General features: G+C 28.2%; 2 protein-coding genes across 2 annotated transcripts; both read right to left on the bottom strand.

Moving 5' to 3' along the window:
• Positions 1-7,280: 7,280 nt before the first annotated feature.
• LOC145936180 (ionotropic receptor 84a-like) lies at positions 7,281-12,835 on the bottom strand. The gene is made up of 10 exons (XM_083038097.1): positions 12,705-12,835; positions 12,231-12,397; positions 11,562-11,915; positions 11,170-11,285; positions 10,526-10,696; positions 9,082-9,335; positions 8,775-8,983; positions 8,419-8,693; positions 7,591-7,785; positions 7,281-7,515 (listed from the first exon to the last, which is right to left on the bottom strand). The coding sequence occupies exons 1-10, from the start codon at positions 12,757-12,759 to the stop codon at positions 7,434-7,436; spliced, it is 1,878 nt and encodes a 625-aa protein (XP_082894223.1). The 5' UTR covers positions 12,760-12,835; the 3' UTR covers positions 7,281-7,433.
• Positions 12,836-16,105: 3,270 nt separating this feature from the next.
• On the bottom strand, positions 16,106-22,537 carry LOC145936175 (ionotropic receptor 84a-like). Its single transcript, XM_083038089.1, has 10 exons — positions 22,226-22,537; positions 21,732-21,898; positions 21,090-21,440; positions 19,674-19,789; positions 18,918-19,088; positions 18,385-18,638; positions 18,075-18,283; positions 17,712-17,986; positions 16,499-16,693; positions 16,106-16,423 (listed from the first exon to the last, which is right to left on the bottom strand). The coding sequence occupies exons 1-10, from the start codon at positions 22,404-22,406 to the stop codon at positions 16,342-16,344; spliced, it is 2,001 nt and encodes a 666-aa protein (XP_082894215.1). The 5' UTR covers positions 22,407-22,537; the 3' UTR covers positions 16,106-16,341.
• Positions 22,538-23,381: the final 844 nt, after the last annotated feature.

The raw sequence follows: 23,381 nt of genomic DNA, 5'->3' as shown, positions 1-23,381 counted from the left end.
GTACCAAACAGACACCAGCGTACAAATTTTTTAACTTGATATACATAAAATAAGGTTGCGTCGCATAGGGTCAGCGGTAAAAAAGTATCGATTTCTAATATTTTAAGACGAGCCAAAAATTCATCGATTATACATTTTAATAGTACATTGATTACAGAATCTTTTGGTACCAAGCAGACAACAGCGTACAAACTTTTTCATTTGCTATACATAAATTAAGGATGCGTCGCATAGGGTCAGCGGTAAAAAAGTATCGATTTCTAATATTTTAAGACGAGCCAAAAATTCATCGATTATACATTTTAATAGTACATTGATTACAGAATCTTTTGGTACCAAGCAGACAACAGCGTACAAACTTTTTCATTTGCTATACATAAATTAAGGATGCGTCGCATAGGGTCAGCGGTAAAAAAGTATCGATTTCTAATATTTTAAGACGAGCCAAAAATTCATCGATTATACATTTTAATAGTACATTGATTACAGAATCTTTTGGTACCAAGCAGACAACAGCGTACAAACTTTTTCATTTGCTATACATAAATTAAGGATGCGTCGCATAGGGTCAGCGGTAAAAAAGTATCGATTTCTAATATTTTAAGACGAGCCAAAAATTCATCGATTATACATTTCAATAGTACATTGATTACAGAATCTTCTGGTACCATGCAGATACCAGCGTACAAATTTTTTAATACGGTAAACATAAAATGAGGATGCGTCGCACAGGGTCCGCGTCAAAAAAGTATCGATTTATAATATTTTAAGACGAGCCAAAAATTCATCGATTATACATTTTAATAGTACATTGATTACAGAATCATTTGGTACCAAACAGACACCAGCGTACAAATTTTTTAACTTGATATACATAAAATAAGGTTGCGTCGCATAGGGTCAGCGGTAAAAAGTATCGATTTCCAATATTTTAAGACGAGCCAAAAATTCATCGATTATACATTTTAATAATACATTGATTACAGAATCTTCTGATACCATGCAGACACCAGCGTACAAATTTTTTAATACGATAAACATAATATAAGGATGCGTCGCACAGGGTCCGCGTCAAAAAAGTATCGATTTCTAATATTTTAAGACGAGCCAAAAATTCATCGATTATACATTTTAATAGTACATTGATTACAGAATCATTTGGTACCAAACAGACACCAGCGTACAAATTTTTTAACTTGATATACATAAAATAAGGTTGCGTCGCATAGGGTCAGCGGTAAAAAGTATCGATTTCCAATATTTTAAGACGAGCCAAAAATTCATCGATTATACATTTTAATAGTACATTGATTACAGAATCTTTTCGTATCATGCAGACACCAGCGTACAAATTTTTTAATACGATAAACATAAAATAAGGATGCGTCGCACAGGGTCCGCGTCAAAAAAGTATCAATTTCTAATATTTTAAGACGAGCCAAAAATTCATCGATTATACATTTTAATAGTACATTGATTACAGAATCTTTTCGTATCATGCAGACACCAGCGTACAAATTTTTTAATACGATAAACATAATATAAGGATGCGTCGCACAGGGTCCGCGTCAAAATAGTATCGATTTCTAATATTTTAAGACGAGCCAAAAATTCATCGATTATACATTTTAATAGTACATTGATTACAGAATCTTTTCGTATCATGCAGACACCAGCGTACAAATTTTTTAATACGATAAACATAAAATAAGGTTGCGTCTCACAGGGTCCGCGTAAAAAAAGTATCAATTTCTAATATTTTAAGACGAGCCAAAAATTCATCGATTATACATTTTAATAGTACATTGATTACAGAATCATTTGGTACCAAACAGACACCAGCGTACAAATTTTTTAACTTGATATACATAAAATAAGGTTGCGTCGCATAGGGTCAGCGGTAAAAAGTATCGATTTCCAATATTTTAAGACGAGCCAAAAATTCATCGATTATACATTTTAATAATACATTGATTACAGAATCTTCTGATACCATGCAGACACCAGCGTACAAATTTTTTAATACGATAAACATAATATAAGGATGCGTCGCACAGGGTCCGCGTCAAAAAAGTATCGATTTCTAATATTTTAAGACGAGCCAAAAATTCATCGATTATACATTTTAATAGTACATTGATTACAGAATCTTTTCGTATCATGCAGACACCAGCGTACAAATTTTTTAATACGATAAACATAAAATAAGGTTGCGTCGCACAGGGTCCGCGTCAAAAAAGTATGAATTTCTAATATTTTAAGACGAGCCAAAAATTCATCGATTATACATTTTAATAGTACATTGATTACAGAATTATTTGGTACCAAACAGACACCAGCGTACAAATTTTTTAACTTGATATACATAAAATAAGTATGCGTCGCATAGGGTCAGCGGTAAAAAGTATCGATTTCCAATATTTTAAGACGAGCCAAAAATTCATCGATTATACATTTTAATAATACATTGATTACAGAATCTTCTGATACCATGCAGACACCAGCGTACAAATTTTTTAATACGATAAACATAAAATAAGGATGCGTCGCACAGGGTCCGCGTCAAAAAAGTATCAATTTCTAATATTTTAAGACGAGCCAAAAATTCATCGATTATACATTTTAATAGTACATTGATTACAGAATCTTTTGGTACCAAGCAGACAACAGCGTACAAACTTTTTCATTTGCTATACATAAATTAAGGATGCGTCGCATAGGGTCAGCGGTAAAAAAGTATCGATTTCTAATATTTTAAGACGAGCCAAAAATTCATCGATTATACATTTCAATAGTACATTGATTACAGAATCATTTGGTACCAAACAGACACCAGCGTACAAATTTTTTAACTTGATATACATAAAATAAGGTTGCGTCGCATAGGGTCAGCGGTAAAAAGTATCGATTTCCAATATTTTAAGACGAGCCAAAAATTCATCGATTATACATTTTAATAGTACATTGATTACAGAATCTTCTGGTACCATGCAGATACCAGCGTACAAATTTTTTAATACGGTAAACATAAAATGAGGATGCGTCGCACAGGGTCCGCGTCAAAAAAGTATCGATTTATAATATTTTAAGACGAGCCAAAAATTCATCGATTATACATTTTAATAGTACATTGATTACAGAATCATTTGGTACCAAACAGACACCAGCGTACAAATTTTTTAACTTGATATACATAAAATAAGGTTGCGTCGCATAGGGTCAGCGGTAAAAAGTATCGATTTCCAATATTTTAAGACGTGCCAAAAATTCATCGATTATACATTTTAATAATACATTGATTACAGAATCTTCTGATACCATGCAGACACCAGCGTACAAATTTTTTAATACGATAAACATAATATAAGGATGCGTCGCACAGGGTCCGCGTCAAAAAAGTATCGATTTCTAATATTTTAAGACGAGCCAAAAATTCATCGATTATACATTTTAATAGTACATTGATTACAGAATCTTTTCGTATCATGCAGACACCAGCGTACAAATTTTTTAATACGATATACATAAAATAAGGATGCGTCGCACAGGGTCCGCGTCAAAAAAGTATCAATTTCTAATATTTTAAGACGAGCCAAAAATTCATCGATTATACATTTTGATAGTACATTGATTACAGAATCTTTTGGTACCATGCAGACACCAGCGTACAAATTTTTTAATATGATATACATAAAATAAATATGCGTCGCATAGGGTCATCGGCAAAAATGTATCAATTTCTAATATTTTAAGACGAGCCAAAATTTCATCGATTATACATTTTAATAGTACATTGATTACAGAATCATTTGGTACCAAACAGACACCAGCGTACAAATGTTTTAACTTTATATACATAGAATAAGGTTGCGTCGCATAGGGTCAACTGTAAAAAGTATCGATTTCTAATATTTTAAGGCGAGCCAAAAATTCATCGTATATATATTTCAATAATGTATTGTTTGCAGATTATCTTTGTACCATAAGCATACCAGCGTACTACCTTTTTGGTCTAATATACGTTATATAAATCTGCGCCGTATGGGATTTGCGGCTTAAAAATTTTAATTTTCGATATTTCAAAACGTGCAAAAAATTAATCTTATATACATTTTAACAGTACATTGTCTGCACATTATTACGAATTATGCGTGACTGCATGCATATATCGTGGTAATATATGTCGAAACTCATTTCTACTGCGCATTCGGAATTCAAATTATATCAAGATTATCGAAAAGTGTCGGACGAAATATATTTGTGACTCTAATTAAGAAAATAATTTTTGTTTTAAAAATTATATCTACGAAACCTTAATTGTAAATTTGTATTCATGTCTCACTTCTATTCTTAACTTAATAAATATACTACTTCTTAATTAAATAAATATATTAGAAAATATTAATATAGTAAGGTAATTAAATTTTAAAATAGTATTATGTTATAAAAATTAAAATAGCAATATATTGTAAATAATATGTTGTAATATCTTATCCTCGATTAATATTTTTGTTACAGAAATCAGCTGATTAAAACGTTAATTTGCTAATTAATTTTTAAAATAAGAATATGTTATAACATTTAAAATAATAAGTTTTAAATAATGTAATATATAATTCCTTAAACTCGATTAATATTTATAACAGCTATCAGCTGATTTCTGTCAAAAAATATTAATCTAATATTAATCTAATATTAATCTTTTTGGTCTAATATACGTAAAATGAATCCGCGCCGTATGGGGTTCGCGGGTAAAAAATATTAATTTTCAATATTTTAAAGCTAGCCAAAAATTAATCTTTCATATATTTCAACAGTACATTGCCTGCACATTATGATGGTACCATCACCATATCAGCCTACAAACTTTTTGGTCTAATATACGTAAAATAAATCCGCGCCGTATGGGGTCAGCGGCTTAAAATTTTAATTTTTAATATTATGCGTAACTATATACATATATCGCGGTAATAGATGTCGATACTCATTTCTACTGCGCATTCGCAATTCGAATTATATTAAGATTATCGAAAAGTGTCGGACGAAATATATTTATGACTGTAATTTAGGAAATATTTGTCCTTAAAAATTGCTACGGAACCTTAATTGTTAATTTGGATTTATGTCTCACTTCTATTTTTAACTTAATAAATATATTACTTTATAATTAAATGAATAAATTAAAAAATATTAATATAGCGAGCTAATTAAATTTTAAAATAATATGTTATAATAATTAAAATATATAGCAATATGTTGTGAATAATATGTTGTAATATTTTATCCTCGATTAATATTTTTGTTACAGAAATCAGCTGATTAAAACGTAAAATTGCTAATTAATTCTTAAAATAAGAATATGTTATAACATTTAAAATAATAATATGTTTTAAATAATGTATTATAATTCCTTAAATTCGATTAATATTTATAACAGCTATCAGTTGATTTCTATCAAAAAATATTAATCGCACAGATAAGGCATTATAACATATTATTTATAACATTATTATATTAAATTTTATAACATATTTTTATGTTAAAATTTAATTAGCAATGTAATGCTTTAATCATCTGATTTCTATCAAAAAATATTAACCAAGTTTAAACAAACTTTATATAAAAATATTAATTTTTTATTTAAAATCGAGGAATGGCGTAACGCGCGCTTTTGTTATTCTAATCTTTTTCTAAAAAAGACATTAAGTCGATTCTCGCAAGTATTTTTGCCTTTTTTCCGCCAAAATATTAATGAAGTTTAAAGTATAATAACATATTATTTAAAACATTATTTTATTTTACTTTTTGGACTAACTGTCAAACTGCTAATTGCTAACCCTCGCGATGACAGCCTTTCGATGCTACGAATATAACACACAACGCGAATGTCAAAAATATTAATCAAGCTTAAAGTATTATCACATATTATTTAAAACATATTATTATTTTATTTAATTTTATTTTAGACTAACTGTCAAACTGCTAACTGCTAACCCTCGCGATGACAGCCTTTCGATGCTACGAATATAACACACATCGCGAATGTCAAAAATATTAATTAAGCTTAAAGTATTATCACATATTATTTAAAACATATTATTATTTTATTTAATTTTATTTTAGACTAACTGTCAAACTGCTAACTGCTAACCCTCGCGATGACAGCCTTTCGATGCTACGAATATAACACACAACGCGAATGTCAAAAATATTAATTAAGCTTAAAGTATTATCACATATTATTTAAAACATTATTATTTTATTTAATTTTATTTTGGTCAAACTGCTAACTGTTAACCCTCGCGATGACAGTCTTTCGATGCTACGAATATAACACACAACGCGAATCGACAGAGAACCAATCAGCATTGCGGAAAAGAGGCAACAATACTTCGAGACTTTCGAGAATCGACTTAACATGCACTTTTTAGAAATGGATAAGCTCTATGTTTATGAAATTGTATGAAATATTTTCATTAGCGCATCAGTAAAAGAAAAAACAATAACAACAATAATCTTTTATTTAATTATTTATTATTGAAAACTTCGTGTGTTTTATTTTTCGCTATTAGTGACAGAATAAGTCATTTTCTACAAATGTTATAACATTACTATAAAGTATACTACAAATAGGATTTGTATTATTATTTTTGAGACTTTTTGCTCCATGCGCATATCGTGCTTTAATCCTTTTTTAAATTCTCATCATCTAATTATTAATTTTATTTCACATTGCTATTCGATAGACTCGTGGACATTTATACATTTGTGTTTTATATTTAATTGTCGAAATAAAATAAATATTTACTAAATTAAATATATTATTTAAGAATAATATACGAAAATTTCAAATAAAGATGTCAAATACATTGCCGCATGGATTTATAATCTCAAATTAATACAGTTTTTATTAGGATTGTCTTTTTTTATTTCATTATGAGGAAGCCTTTATTATCATGATGCAACTAAATCATGTGTAAATCTAATAATAATATATAAAATTGATTTCTTCTCTCATTGATTACAAAAGAATATACATAATATGAACTATAATTTTTATTTAACATTATAAAAGTGTTTTATTAATTATGTCGCAAGACGTATCATAAGATGTATTAACCAAACAGAAATTCTATATATTTTAAGGAAAACTACATATATTTTTTCCAAGCTAAAATGTATATATCCAGAAAAATGTGCCAGCTTTCTTTTAAACAAATAAAATTGTATTAATTATCATACGCCATATTAATGTACGCTACATTAATAATTTTTCCAACTTTTAATTGCGCGCGCACGTACTCTAAAGTTGTGAAGAGAATCCGTTAGAAGTAATGAATAGAAGTTTGTTTCTTTGTTTATTGCAGAAATGTATAAAATCTTATACATCTGGTTGTGTACCATTCGGGATTAATTTGTATTCTAGAAGTTATCTAGTCAATATATTCGATGATTTCGAGATCCTTATTTTCTATTACAGCTGGAATCGTTTCTGTTATTGTATTCTTGTTTCGTCTGTATAAAAGGAAATGTAAGATAATGGTAACATGTGTATGCGTGAATGAGATCTTAAATGAGATTAAATCTTACATTTTATGCCACAGCAATTCCAATGCAAATACGATTAGGGTAAGCAGTATTCCATAACCCATTACAACAATCACAAACCGGCATTCCGTAAAACCAACACTGAGAAAATTAGCTTGATTCGAGCATTTTGGCTTTCTCGTAAATAAACGATATTCATCACGGAATTTTAGCCCATATTCTCGTAGCTTCAAAGCTCTGAAAAAAATTTTCTGTTTTTAAACATACTATATGTATGTGGCGAATTATACTAATTTTTTTTAAATTTTATGAGTTACACAATCTTCATGCTTAATTTTTAAATAAATTAATCGTTGAAAACTTAACATCAAAAACTCATAAGTGTTACATATTAAAGTGTCATTACAAATTTTTATTTCTCAGATGGTATTTATTTTCCAGAGAAAATAACACAGATATAGAGAAAAATAATGCCGTTTTATAGACATTTTTGTAGAACAAAATCATTCAAAAATCTTTTATAATGTAAACTTAATTGAAAAGTATATCATTTAATTTACTTTACTTTCTATTTCTATATAGTTTTGAAACTTTTATTGTTTGCATTTACGTGTATATGTTCAAAGAAATAAGTTTAAGGGTAAAAACGGAGCCCTTTCCGATGATCAATTTATGAGCGATTGCAGCGATTTCATTCGAAAAAAGAAATAAGTTTCGAAATATACGCACAAATTTTAATCAATATTTTAAAATTAGAATATACAGGTATATTATATTGTGTATACATGTATATATGTATATATATAATTAAATTATTATTACTTTAGAAACGCGTTATAATCCGATATAACAAGATATATGCTCTTATACCCATTCTTTATTATCTCTAAATATGGCGATTGTTTCGGTACTACAAGATGCGCTAGTATCTGGTTCATATAATCAATTGCAGTTATTCCGCATTTTTCATCTTCTTCATATATTTCTTGCATCATTTTGTATACTCGAGTTTCTGTCGCGTGAAATGCGAATGACTCATTTCTCACGCGACGTACACCTTCCTCCAGACTCATCCAATTGGACTTGCGTCCTTTCGGCTCGATTCCCTGTTCGAAAATCGCTTTCCTAACAGGATCTTGAAAAGTCTGCACATAAAAATTATTAATCTTACATCTATTGTCATTTAAATTTTTGTTTTGAACAATTAAATCTCGCAATTTATCAACCTTGAATATATAATGAGGGAATATGAGGTCGTGCGCGCCAAGAGTTAACGGACTATATAAGAGATCGGAAAGGGTTTTGATTGAATCTGCAGGAGACTGCAAAAGAGCTACGATATTTGCTGTATAAGCCGCGTACAGACTCAGCGAGGCTACCAGTAACATCAGAGTGATGATTCGAGCTGAGATTCTGTACGGCTCGTAAGAATATCCTATAAAGACATAAAGACAATTTATAAGTTGACTCTTAAAATTGCGAATATTTTAACTTACAAATTAAGAATTGCAAAATTTAGAATAAATTGTATACCTTGTTGAGCAAACGCGCCTAAAAGAACGAGAAGATCTTCGCCGAATGTCGGCTCGCCGATATGTGTGTCCTTCCAGGAAGCTGACGATTTTTTCATTGTATTTCGATAATATTCCCATTTCATAGATACGTATAATGAACAGAAGACGATAAGAAGGAATATGGCAATTGCTATCCAAACAGTTTTTGCAAAGGGTAAGATGAAGATGTTTTTGACGGTCGATAATAATGGTTGTCGAAATATAAATTTCAGGCTATACAAAATTTTATGCGTTATATTAATATTAGCAATTGATAGAAATAAATGTAATTAGGAAGTAATCAGTAACTAATATAATAGAATACAAAGAATAAGAAGTGATTATATTAATTACTAATACTGTTGACGACGAATAGTTGAAGTATATATCAGATTTTAGGGCGGTATGCTAATCAGATATAATTATAATTAACATTGATAATTTTAAAATTGAGAAAAATTTTTGACATTTTTAACTTGAATTATAGCTTTCCCATTTTAATTTATTCAGTATAAAGAAATAAATAGAAAAAATAAATTAATAAATATAAATAAATAAAAATGATGAAATAGAGCATTTTTCTGAAGCAAATATTATGTTAACCCAAAAAATTATAAGGATAATTACTTATTTATTAATATTTTTTGGATATTAGTGTAGTGTATTCATTATTGCTACTATAGCATACAGTTGGGTTGTTTCGTTTATCAATATAATTCAGAAAGTCCAAAGCATTAATATTATTTACTAATCAAATTTTTAGCTAATCTTTTTATATTTTGTTTAATGCTTGTTGTACAATGTAAATGTGCTTTAAGATATATTAAATATTTTTTTAGTTTTTTATTTTTATTTATATTTAGTACTTTAAAAATTATATCAAGGCTATATATCTAAGGAATTATATCTTCTATTTACTATTACTCTATTAAGATAGAGAGCAAGAGATTTTCGCTATTTTTATTGATATATCTAATATTTAACATTGTTAAACATATTTTCTAAATATACAAAATTAGAATGATACATATTACATAAATTTTTTTATTTCTAGATTTTTTTATTTTTATGTAGCTCTATGTTTGAATTGTATTGTTTGAATAGTACTGTCATCTTAAGTGCAGATATATAATTATTAAATAAATAATATTTTCTATTTTTATTATGTGGAGAGTATTTATATGTATTATCACGTATGTGTTATTATATCTATGTGTGATATGGAGACACAAATATAATTTTACAAAATTCTAAATTAAATTAATAGAAAAACATTAATATAAAAAATTTATACTTCTTATACATGATACTACATGACATCACACTTTTAGATTAGCATACAGCCTTAATCTGTTTTACAACGGGATCTGTAATATAAATTATATAATTGTAATAAAGGAAGAATTAGTTAATCGTGATTTTACCCAATGTTTGTGTGTAAGTTGATATATTGTACTTTATCAAAGCGATCGTCCAGAAAATACATAGTACTACCACCGATATCGATCTCGCGTTGAATTAGCATCCTGCACATTCCGTCACTGGACCCATTTTTGTGCACTTGTCCCCAATCCTTTACAACTGTGAAATTTAACCTGTGTATATAGAATATAGAAGTATGAAATTTATTCATGATTGTCTCTTATTAGTTGTCTTACAAATGTATCACGAATAAATGATACAAAGTTTTTATTAATTTTCGAGATTCGTATAAATTAATAGAGCTATTAACTTCTTATTGTTAGCAGATTAAAACATGTGTCTTTCAAAAGACTGCTTTTCTGATACATTTGATAGCATTGAAACTTAATCGTGCACACATCAGCTTGATCGAAAACGAGTTAACCATTTTTAATATATGCATATTTTAATAGTTCCATTGTTATTATAATTGCGTTAATTAATGATTTTATCATACTATAAATGTCCAATTGTAGATTTATTTGGAATAATATACATTTACGATTAACAGATTCGCAAGAAATTAATCAAATCATAACCATTATTCGAATCTATTTTATAAACATTTTGATATAATTGGTAAATATATGATGTCAAGATGACTTACGTTGCATTCATCCGATTTATTAAATGGCGCACCCAGTTAAAATTAGCCCTTGTAAACGGATCGTATTGTTTGTTCTTATAATCATCCAAATGATTGATACTTCGGCGGTCCATTAACTGGAATTGAAAAATGGAAAAATGTATTTTTTTTACCTATAAAAAGTTATAGGAATATTTGAAATATAGATTCTACATATATCCCAACATTCTTTTGACTATTGATATTTATATTTACTCTTCTTTTTCTTTAATATATGTTTTTTATATCATAATATAATAATCTCAGGTGTTATACATATTTTTTTATGTTTAGCTTGCAAACGAAATATCTTCGATCATGTTTTGTTGATATATAAGTGCATCTTTTCGACGATGAATACATATTTAAAGTACCACGATAGCAGTTTTAAGAGTCGTTTGTTGAAGATTTCTTCTGCGCGCCGAAGCCACATCGAAAGTTTTCATTCGTAGACCATTCTCGACCGTCCAATTTCCACGATCTTCCCATATCACTCTTTTCTGCAGACTAGGTCGGTATACTGATGTTAGTTGTATAAAATTACCATCGAATCTTGTTGCGAGAACGACGTCGCTATCAGGATAAATGGCTAAATCCTCGAAAATATTTGAAATCGAATTATCATATGTAAAAGTCGAATTGGCATTATCATCGTTGTCGATTAACGTTCTTTGATCCTGAAGGAGCAGCCATCTCATCGGGGCGACGAACATTCTATTCAAATCCACCTATCGTATAATATTAAATCATACGATCATAATTAATTTGTTTATCGAGAAACTAGACGAAAGAATTCTTCACAGCTAAAAGAGAATTTTCAACAGCTAAAATGTTGATGACTTTATTTTTAATGATACTTTTGAACGTAATAGGAATTTATTGAGCATTAGTGAATCAGCGTTATCTGGGAATTATTATTAATTTTCATTAATAGTGAGTGATATAAGTATCGTATTTTCATTTTTTCTTTCGATAGCCGATGATAATATATTATATTGCACTCGCGCTGTATTCATAACAAACGTATAAAAAATACTTTGTACCTGTCGTAAAATGTCAATAATGTAATTGCAGTTCATGTCCAACACGTAGAGATTTTGATGTTCCAAGTCATCGTAAATTCTCCGGTCGAATTCTGTGCTGACATTATTATGGATGCCGTGCATCAAGTGAAGACTCGATAATTTTCTTGATAATCTAATCGTGTCATCTGACAATGAGAAGAGAACAGAAGTGAAAACGATAAATATTTTTCGAAGATTTTTATATATTTATTCTTGCATCAAATGGAAAGAATTTATCGTGATCTTATAGTCATATAATGTCATTTTATTTTAGTATACAACATTATAATAAATATATATGTATAACTTTACTGCATTATAAACTGAGACCTTAACAAAATCTTATTTTACATATAATTTATTATTTATTCAGTTATTTTTTGTAAAATTTTATATACTATATTTAAAAAATCTTCCTTTATCCGATATGTAAAATGAATTCGAAGATCTTACCATAGTTGATGCACGAGTGTAGAGATATTCTCGACGATGGGAATAACATTGGCATCGTATCGACAATAAATTTTGAAGTAACATCGTCGATCCAATGAGAGAATACGATCAAGCCATTATTAAGTGACAATGCAAAGATACACAGCACAATGGAGAACATTCTAACCGTTCTTATATCCATCGAACAACTGTGCAGATAATTTTTCGAGATATTTGGGTTGGATAATATCTAATTGATATATAGCGAGCCTTTATATTCTTAGTGGATAATATCTATTAACCGTACACCGTAATCTTGTATACCGATTTCATGTAATTTCGTTCTGTAATGAAATTTATGGGTGTGCGGAATACTGTAATGAAAAGACGAAATTGATGCGCAATAAGCGCATGTGTGCAAAAGCATTATTATTGCATATGAAATATTCAATCTTTGTGCTACGTTGACATAATATAGTCTGCGAATTATTTATTACGTATCGTAAAACGTGCAATTTGAAGGTTTTACCAGCTTTTGTGGTTCTCACAAATTTTTCTTAATAGTGAAATTATCGAATAAAGTTTGGGATGCTATAATAATAGTGCAAAGAATCTCAATGACAAAGAAAATTGGGAATGTATATTTTAGTGTGTGAAAAATCACAGTTGAGATTTACATACATAATTTATTACTGCACTTGAATTGTGTAAATTGTTGGCTTGTATGTATAGTTGTATATGTTATTTTAAGGGGCTACACATATCTAGTACAAAGAAAAATAGGATGATTTTTGACAATTTATTTTTGGTGATTTTATATCAGTCATTGTTATATACATATATCTTGTATGTGTGCTAGACATTTTTTTATCTATTAATGCTTGTATGTATTTGTATATTTTATTATTTTAAGGGGCTACATAGGGCTACATGTGTATAGGACAAGGAAAAGTTGGGTGATTTTTGACAATTTTTTTTGGAGAAATTTGTTAATCAATTCTGTAAATTACATTCAGAAATTAATAAAATTGAGATTGTAACAATGTATGAATTTAAAAAAAATTGTACAAAAAAACTTGTCAAAAATCATCCTACTTTTTTTTGTATACATAATTTATCAGCAAATTACCTATATTTTTGGATACTTTTTAAGATACGATTTAATCAGCTTTTCTCGTTTTCACGAATGCTGTTTTGATCCTTCGGATGCATTTTTTAAGACAATAGTGATAGTGTAAGGAATTGGTGTAAGAAATCTACGAAGACTCGCAACTGAACAGCCTACATTTCTTTTATTGTATTATGTTTCTAACTATGTAGTTATGACTTTCAAGAATTGTTTTACGTTTTTTCTCTTATCGCGAGATTGGTGTTGGCTTATTATATTCTCACGATTATTTTATATGATTCTCATATCAGATAACCAAGTAATAACATATTTTTATATTTAGCTCTAAATGTGATACTAAAAAATAAAGAATAAAAAGAAAAGATTTATTAGGAAAAAAACATCAATATTATCTCTCACCTTTTTATGGCATTTTATTCTATTATATCATCGTTGTTTTCGCATATGTGTTAGCAAATATGAACTTTAATTTACTCTCATAAACTTTTTTCAAACAATGCAGCAGTACTTCTTTTGTCTTTTATTCCTCAGGCTTTACGAAAGGACTTGGATTTTATAATCTTCTCATAATATACATATGATATTGATTTATGATTTGAAATTTATACGAATTCTACAAATTCTACATTGTTATAAATATTCAAGGAAAGACTGTCTATGTCTTCTTAATGAAACACACATTTAAAATGATAATAAAGTATTTTATTTTTAATCATTTATACAGATGTGTTATAACACGATTAGAAAGTGATACACTGAGCGTAGGATTCGTACCATTATTTTTGGAAACTTGCCCTATTCGCATATTCATGATATAATACTTCAATCCTCTCATCACTTAATTACAAATTTGATTTGTTAATCGTGCACATCGCTATTCGATGAAATTATAGACAACTATACATTTAAATGTTTAATTGTTCAAGAAAGATAAACGTATCTAATTAAATGTACCATTTTTTTAGGATATAAGAAAATTTTATATAATTTAATTTTCTAATATGTGTGTCTTTAAAGACATGATATTATAAATTGTAACAAATTCTCCATCTGATTATACACATAAAATTTATTTTTATTTTTATTGTATTACTCTTTGAATATGAGAATTTTTTTTAAAATCTTGCTCGTTGAATACTCTAAACACGCAAATTATAAAGTTCATTGTAGATGACGATGCGCGTTTGATTCGTCAGCTGATGGCATTTCGAGTGTCAGATTAATGACAGATTTCCATGCTCTTATTCGCTGTTTATGACACTTATTGTTAGTTAGTTAAATATGTTATTTAGTTAAAGAGTTGTTTACTTATAGTAATTTGTGATTAACATATGTGATTGCTACAAATATAATTACAAAGATACATCGAGATTAAGCCGCAGGGTATTTATTTTAACTAATCCGAATACATTGAAACGGTAAAGATAGTTACAATATCTAAAATATACAATATTAACAAAATATATTTCGATTTAATATCTATTGAAAAACGGAAATATAATTATTGTTAAAATAAACGACCTAATCGATTTAATTATTTTACAATACTTGTTGCATTTGCAAATGTCGAGAACTTGATACATAACTTCATTCACATAAATAATGAACCACAAAATTTAAATAAATTAAATATTTCCGAAATAAATTGTACATATATAAGGGATAGGGGTGAGTCAAGTGAAAATCTTAAATATTTTTTATCTCGTAATTTATTGAATGCAAAAGTTATACACAACATTTTTCTACGTAGTCTTTATGACGTGCAATACAAGTGTTCTAGTGTTTCTGACTTTTTTCTAGATGTATCCGTGCGCTTCCGAAGCGCAGGAATACTATTGCACGCCATGGAGACTATGTAGAAAAATTATGTATATATACCATTTATATTCAATAAATTATGAGATAAAAAATATTTCAGGTTTTCAATTATTGATTCACCCTAATACATCGTCAAGTAAAAATACAATAATAAAATAAATAATTTACAACTTTCTAATATAATCACCTTAAATGTCAAATACAACAATGCGCGCTTTTAATCGCAAATTAATACATTTTTCGATTAGAATTGCTTTTCTCCGTCTCGTTATAAAGAATTATGTGTAAATACAATATTAATTGGTTTTCTCGTTAATTTAAGATATATCAAAGTAATATGAACAATAATCTTTATTAGCATCTACGTGATTACAATTGCTTTAATCATACATAAGACGTGTCGTATCAAGACAGGTGTTCTATATATATTTCAAGAAAAACTATACATATTTTCCAAACTAAAATATATGATTTATCCTAAAAAAAGTTTTTTTTTTAAACAAATAAAATTGTATTAATTATTATACGCTATATTAATATACATTAATAATTTTTCCAACTCTTAATCGCGCGCGCGCGCACGCGCTCTAAACTTATGAAGAAAATACATAGAAGTAATGAAGAGAAGAGCTTTGTTAACTGCAGAAATGTAGAAAATCTTATACATCCGTTTGTGTACTATTTGGGATTAGTTTGTATTCTAGAAGTTATCTAGTCAATATATTCCATGATTTCGAAATCCTTATTTTCTATCACAGTTGGAATCGTTTCTTTTATTGTACTCTTCTTTCGTCTGTAAAAGGAAATGTAAGACATCAATAACATGGGTGTATGCGTGAATGAGATCTTAAATGAGATTAAATCTTACATTTTGTGCCACAGCAACTCCACTACAAATATGATTAGGCTTAATAGCATTCCGTAACTCATTACAACAATCACAAACCGGCATTCCGTGAAACCAACACTGAGAAAGTTAACTTGATTCGAGCATTGTGGCTTTCTCGTAAATAAACGATATTCATTACGTTGTTTGAGTCCATATTCTCGTAGCTTCAGAGCACTAAAGAAAATATTCCCGTTTAAGCATACAACATGTATGTCGCAAATTGTTTTAATTTATTCTATTTTCAATTTATAGAGTGTAACGCAATCTTCAAACTTAATGTATGAATAAATATATCGTTGAAAACATTACGATTGAAAACTTAACATTAAAAAGTCATAAGTGTTACACATGAAAATGTCAATAAAAATTGTTTTCTTCTAAGATGATACAATTACTTTTTCAAAGAAAGATAACACATATACAGAGAAAAAAAATTCTTTTCATAGATATTTTTATAAATAATTTCAAAATTAAGTCTTTTTAGTTATGTAAGTATAATTATAAAATATAGAATTTAATCTGTTAATATTTTGAATTACAGTTAATTAATTAACAGTTTGAAACTATTACTTATTAATTATTGTTTGGATATGTTTATATGCGACTCTCTCTAAAGAGATATGGTTTGAAAATAAAAACGGTGGTTGTTAAAGCGATCGATTTTCGATTGATTACGCTTTTTTACTCACAAAAGAAATAAATTCCAAAATATTTATGCATTAATTAATATTTCAAAATTAACATAATTTATAATATCAAAAATATTTATAATAAAATAAAATTAATAAAATTAACATAATTCAAAATTAATTATACATATATATTATATATATACGGCCTTGGTCAAAAGTATAAAGCTCCCATTCTTAATTGCATAACAATTTGTTTAATAACAATGTGTTTAACATCAATTAAATAAAATAGAATTATGAAATAAAATAGTTGTCAATATTGAATTTCTTAAATTAAACGTTAACGTTTTTTTTACAACTATTTTTTTATTTCACAATACTTTTGTTTAATTGTTATCCTAATTAAGAATGAATACTTTATAATTTTGGCCAAGGCTAATGCACATATGTATACATACTCTGACATGATAATTTGATCTTAGATTTTAATTCACATAATTTTTTAGTTAGTATTATTGTGAAAGTAACGCGATGTAATTCACATATACATAGTCTCTTACCCATTTTTTATTATCTCTAAATATGGCGATTGTGTTGGTAATACCAAATGTGGTTGTATCACGTTCATATAATCGATCTCAGTTAAACCGCATTTTTCCTCTTCCCGATACGTATTTAGCATGATGTAGTATATTCGATTGTCCGTACCATGAAATGCAAATGATTCATTTCTTATGCGACTTACACCTTCCTCCAGACTCATCCAATTGGACTTGCGTCCTTTCGGCTCGATTTTCTCTTCCAGAATCGCTTTTCTAATGGGATCTTGATAATCCTATACATAAAAATTATTTTTCTTGTCATTGACACTTTCTGTCATTTAAATATTTGTTTTGAACAATTAATTCTCGCATTTTATCAACCTTAAACATATCATGAAAGTAATAAAGGTCATGCGCGCCGAGAGTTAAAGAACTATGAAAGAGATCAGAAAGAGTTTTGATTGAATCTGCAGGAGACTGCAAAAGAGCTACGATATTCGCTGTATAAGCCGCGTACAGACTCAGCGAGGCTACCAGTAACATCAGAGTGATGATTCGAGCTGAAGTTCTGTACGGCTCGTAGGAATATCCTAATATAAAGACATAAAGACAATTTATAAGTTGACTCTTAAAATTGCGAATATTTTAACTTACAAATTAAGAATTGCAAAATTTAGAATAAATTGTATACCTTGTTGAGCAAACGCGCCTAAAAGAACGAGAAAATCTTCGCCGAATGTCGGCTCGCCGATATGTGTGTCCTTCCAGGAAGCTGACGATTTTTTCATTGTATTTCGATAATATTCCCATTTCATAGATACGTATAATGAACAGAAGACGATAAGAAGGAATATGGCAATTGCTATCCAAACAGTTTTTGCAAAGGGTAAGATGAAGATATTTTTGACGGTCGATAATAATGGTTGTCGAAATACGAATCTCGTTCTATACAAAATTTTAAATGTTATGTCATTAATTACAATTGATAGATATATAAAAAAGATCAAATATAATAGTAATTAGAACTGAAATAATCGAATAGAAAAAATTGAAATTTATTATTAATTAATAATAGTACTGACGATGTATAACGCGAAGTTCATCGTTAGATTTTAGAACGGTATTTTAATCAGATGTAAGTATAATAGCATCGAAATATATTATAACATTATAGTAATGAAAGAGTTGGCTAATTGCATTTAATTAGCAGGAATACGATTTTACTTTATATCTATATGTAATGAGACATATTTTAATTTATCGAGGCGATCCTCCATCATAAACATTGCAGTACCACCGAGATCGATCTCGTGTCGAATCAGCATCCCGCTCATTCCGACTATAGTTCCATTTTCGTATCTTTTTCCCCAATCGTCCGTAATTGTGAAATTTATCCTGTGTATATAAATCATAAAGTTATGAATATAAAAGTATTGGTGGTGTTAATTGACTCGGTTATTTTATAAATCTATCACAAATGAATGATAAAATACAAAGTTTCGGTTTATTAATTTTCTAGATTCGTTACTTTGTATGAATCATTGCTATTAAATTCTTATTGTTAGTTGCAGCTTAAAACATATGTCTTTCAAAAGACTGCTTTCCTTTTGTAGTACACTTGATATTAACATTAATATGTAAAAAATTATTAACGCGTAAATTTTACCGATAAGTATTAGCGTAATTAATTAAGCGATTAGCTACATTTGTACATTTAATCATGCACACATCATAATTTGATTGAAAATGAGTTTTAACCATTTTTGATATATGCATATTGTAATAGTTCCATTACTACTATAATAGTTAATTGATTTCGTCATATTTAGAGTCGAATTTATTTTGCACATTATATAAATTTACGAATGACAAATTCGCAAGATAATTAATAGAATTGTCACCGTAATCCGAATCCGTAATCCGAAAGTCTATTTCATAAACATTTTAACATTACATATGACGTTAGAAAGCATGACTTACGTTGCATTCATCCGATTTATTAAATGGAGTACCCAGACATAAGTAGTTTTTGTAGACGGATCAAGAATTACGTCTTTAAAATCAGTCAAATGATTTAGAGTATCGGGATTCATTACCTGAAATGGAAAATAGAAAATTATTTTATATATAATTTTTTATATATACTAGAATAACCCAAGCGCGCGCCATTCTTCGGTTTTGTGTATTAGAAAAAATGATATTAAAAAAAAATAATATGAAGTTTATTTACTCGATTAATATTTTTTTACAAAAATCAGTTGATCAAAGCGTTAATTTACTAATTAAATTTTAAAATAAAAATATGTTATAGAAATTAAAATAGTAATATGTTGTAAATAATATGTAATACTTTATTTTCGATTAATATTTTTTGACAGAAATCAGCTGATAACTGCCAAAAATATTAATTGAGTTTAAAGTATTATAACACATTATTTAAAACATATTATATTCTTTTAATTTTCATAACATATTATTATTTTAAAAATTATTTTAATTATTTAAAAAATAAATAGCAAATTAACGCTTAAATCAGCTGATCTCTGTCAAAAAATATTAATAAAGCGAAAATTTGCTAATTAAATATTCTAGCCTACATATATATTTATATTGTGTATGTTTATGAGATATTTGACACACACATATGTATACATACATAATTTGAATATTTTGTTTTCAGATCAATATGTGTGCTGTGTACTACAACTTCGCTATTGCACGTATCGGTGAGTGAGAAATTGTTTATTATATAACATTTCTATAGCGGTAATGGGGGTGTATATAATATGTTGAAAATATTAAAATAATATAATATGTTTTGAATAATATGTTATCCGCGATTAATATTTTTTGACAAAAATCAGCTGATAACTGTCAAAAATATTAATCGAGTTTAAAGTATAACATATTATTTAAAACTAATATTATTATTTTATTTAATTTTATTTTGAATGAACTGTCAAACTGCTAATCCTCGCGATGACAGCCTCTCGATGCTACAAATATAACGCACAACGTGAATCTTGACAGCCAATGCACATCGAGAAAAAGCGACAACAATAAACTTTGATATATGCGAGTATCGACTTTACATATCTTTTTTAGAAAAGGACATATAAGAAGTAAAAAATATTTAAAATCCGGAATAAATACGTCTCAATGTTTTTTGGACTTCTGGTTCTTTATTTTCTTTTTTTTTTTTTTTTATTACTTTTACTTTTATTATTATTTTTATTATTGTTTTACTATTATTAGTATATTTTTTCTTTTACGTTTTATCATAAAATAATAATATAAAATCTTATATATATTTTATGTTAGCTTGCAAATGATTTTTGATCATGCTTGATGATATATAAGTGTATCTTCTCGAATATGAGTACATATTTAAAATACCACTATAGCAGATTTTAGAGCCGTTTGTTGAAGATTTCTTCTGCGTGCCGAAGCCACGTCGATAGTTTTCATTCGTAGACCATTATCGATCGTCCAATTCCCGCGATCTTCCCATATCACTGCTCGCTGCGGACTAGGTCGATATATGGACGTTAGTTGCATAAAATCAGCGTCGAATCTTTTTGCGAGGACTACATCGCTATCAGGATAGACGGCTAAGGTCTCGAAAATATCCGAAATCGAATTATCATATGTAAAAGTCAAATTGGCATTATCATCATCGATTAACGTTCTTCGATCCTGAAGAAGCAGCCATCTCATCGGTGCGACAAACATTCTATTCAAATTCACCTATTGTTGTATATCAGGTAACGATTATAATTAATTTGTTTATCGAGAAACAGGAGACAGAGAATTCTTTACGGCTTTTAATGTTAATGATTTCATTTTTAATGATAATTGAACGTAATACGGATATATTGAGTAGTAGTGAATAAATGTTATTTTATGGGCAAAATTATTAATATTAATTAATAGTGAGTGGTGTGAGAGTCGCAGTTTTATTTTTTTTTTATTTGATAGCTGACAATATATTTGCGCTGACGTTATATTCACAACAAACATACAGAAAATGCATGATACCTGTCGTAAGATTTCAGTGGCATAATGGCAGTCTAGATCCAACACGTACAGATTTTGATGTTCTAAGTCATTGTAAATTCTTCTGTTGAAATCTGGGATGACATTATTATAGATGTCATGCATCAAGTGAAGACTCGATTGTTTCTTGGATAATCTAATCGTGTCATCTGACAATGAGAAATGAGAAGAGAACAAAAATAGAAATTATTAAAATTTTGTGAATGTTTTTATATATATTCTCTTGCTTAAAAAAATGAAAACATATCGTGATTTTATAGCCATACAATAAGATTTTATTTTCGTATAATGAGATTTATTATAACAAATATTTATAGTTTACAACTTACGATATTATAATTTGAAGTTTTAACACAATCTTTGTCTCACAATTTATTATTATTTATTCAATTAATTTTTGTGCTATTTTATGTGTTATTATTTAAAAATATGGCTAATCCAATATGTACATATGTATGTGAATTTAGAAATCTTACCATAACTGCTACACGAGTGTAGAGATATCCTCGACGGCGGGAATAATATGGGCATCGTATCGACAATAAATTTTAAAGTAACATCATCGATCGGATGAGAGATTACGATCATGTCATTTTTGAGCCACAGTACAAAGATACACAGGACAATAGAGAACATTTTGACCGTTCTTGTATCCATCAAACAACTGCGTAGACATCTCGTCGGGACATTCGGGATCGATTAGGTATTCGTGCACCCTGTAATTTTTTCGCATATGTACCGGTTTCACGTAATTTCGCTAATTTCGCTAATTTCCTGTAATGAAATCCGCCTATGACACACAATAAGCATACGTGCATTGCGAGCACTATTACTGCATATGAAATATTCAATCTTTGTGACGGATGATATGTTGTTATGATATAGTCTGCGAACTGATTTTTCATTAGGTATCGCAAAACATGCAATTCTAAGCTTTTACCAGTTTTCGTGGTTCTCACAAATTTGTCTTAATAGTACAATCGTCAAATAAAGTCTAGGATACTAATAATAGTGCAAAGAATCTCGATGATAAAAAAGTCGGGAAAGTATGTTTTAGTGTGTGAAAAGCTACAGCTGAGATTTATATAATATTTTGCCGCATTTGAATTGAGTAAATTGTGCGGTTTGTACGCGAGTGTGTATTTTATTTGCAAATATGTTGGCGAAATTTTTTCTTAATGTGGAAGTAATTGTTTTATTATTTATATTATTATGTTTACAAATAATTATATAACAAGAGTGATTTGCAGAAGCTACATATCATTATTCATATTAATATTCATTTTGTTTATGACATTTGTGTTAATAATCCCGTTTTAGAAATATTTATATAAATCTATCGTCTCAAGTAAACAGACTATGTTTTGGTGATGGATTTATAATATAGATTGATATGTATTGATATAATATATTGCGATTAATGTTATATTATCTTTTAATTATTAATTACGTGTGTTTTTGTGTGTGCATTCGTGTTTGAAATTATATTCTTTTTAATAAGAGGAAGACATTTTTTTATAAGATTTATTTGAGTTAAGGCTTATATATCAAGAGATTCAATACAGAAAGTAGAAGATATAAAAAATTTTAATTTTATAATTTTTATTGACAAAATTATTTTACAAAATTTTA

The sequence above is a fragment of the Prenolepis imparis genome, unplaced genomic scaffold (assembly GCF_030444845.1).
Source record: "Prenolepis imparis isolate NDT839.2.m4 unplaced genomic scaffold, iyPreImpa1.0 SCAF_5, whole genome shotgun sequence".
In the NCBI taxonomy this organism is placed as follows: Eukaryota; Metazoa; Arthropoda; class Insecta; order Hymenoptera; family Formicidae; genus Prenolepis; species Prenolepis imparis.
Note: the sequence above shows the minus strand (reverse complement) of the source record. Positions and strands in the feature narration are given on the sequence as shown.

Coding starts and splice junctions, on each gene's coding strand:
- LOC145936180 (XM_083038097.1), bottom strand. CDS start 12,759: ATGCCAATGTTATTCCCATCGTCGAGAATATCTCTACACTCGTGCATC. Junction 9,336..10,525: donor AACTTACACACAAACATTGG/GTAAAATCACGA, acceptor AATTTTGTATAG/CCTGAAATTTATATTTCGAC. Junction 8,984..9,081: donor AGGCGCGTTTGCTCAACAAG/GTATACAATTTA, acceptor ATGTCTTTATAG/GATATTCTTACGAGCCGTAC.
- LOC145936175 (XM_083038089.1), bottom strand. CDS start 22,406: ATGGATACAAGAACGGTCAAAATGTTCTCTATTGTCCTGTGTATCTTT. Junction 21,899..22,225: donor ACACTCGTGTAGCAGTTATG/GTAAGATTTCTA, acceptor TCTCATTGTCAG/ATGACACGATTAGATTATCC. Junction 16,424..16,498: donor GAGTTGCTGTGGCACAAAAT/GTAAGATTTAAT, acceptor TTCCTTTTACAG/ACGAAAGAAGAGTACAATAA.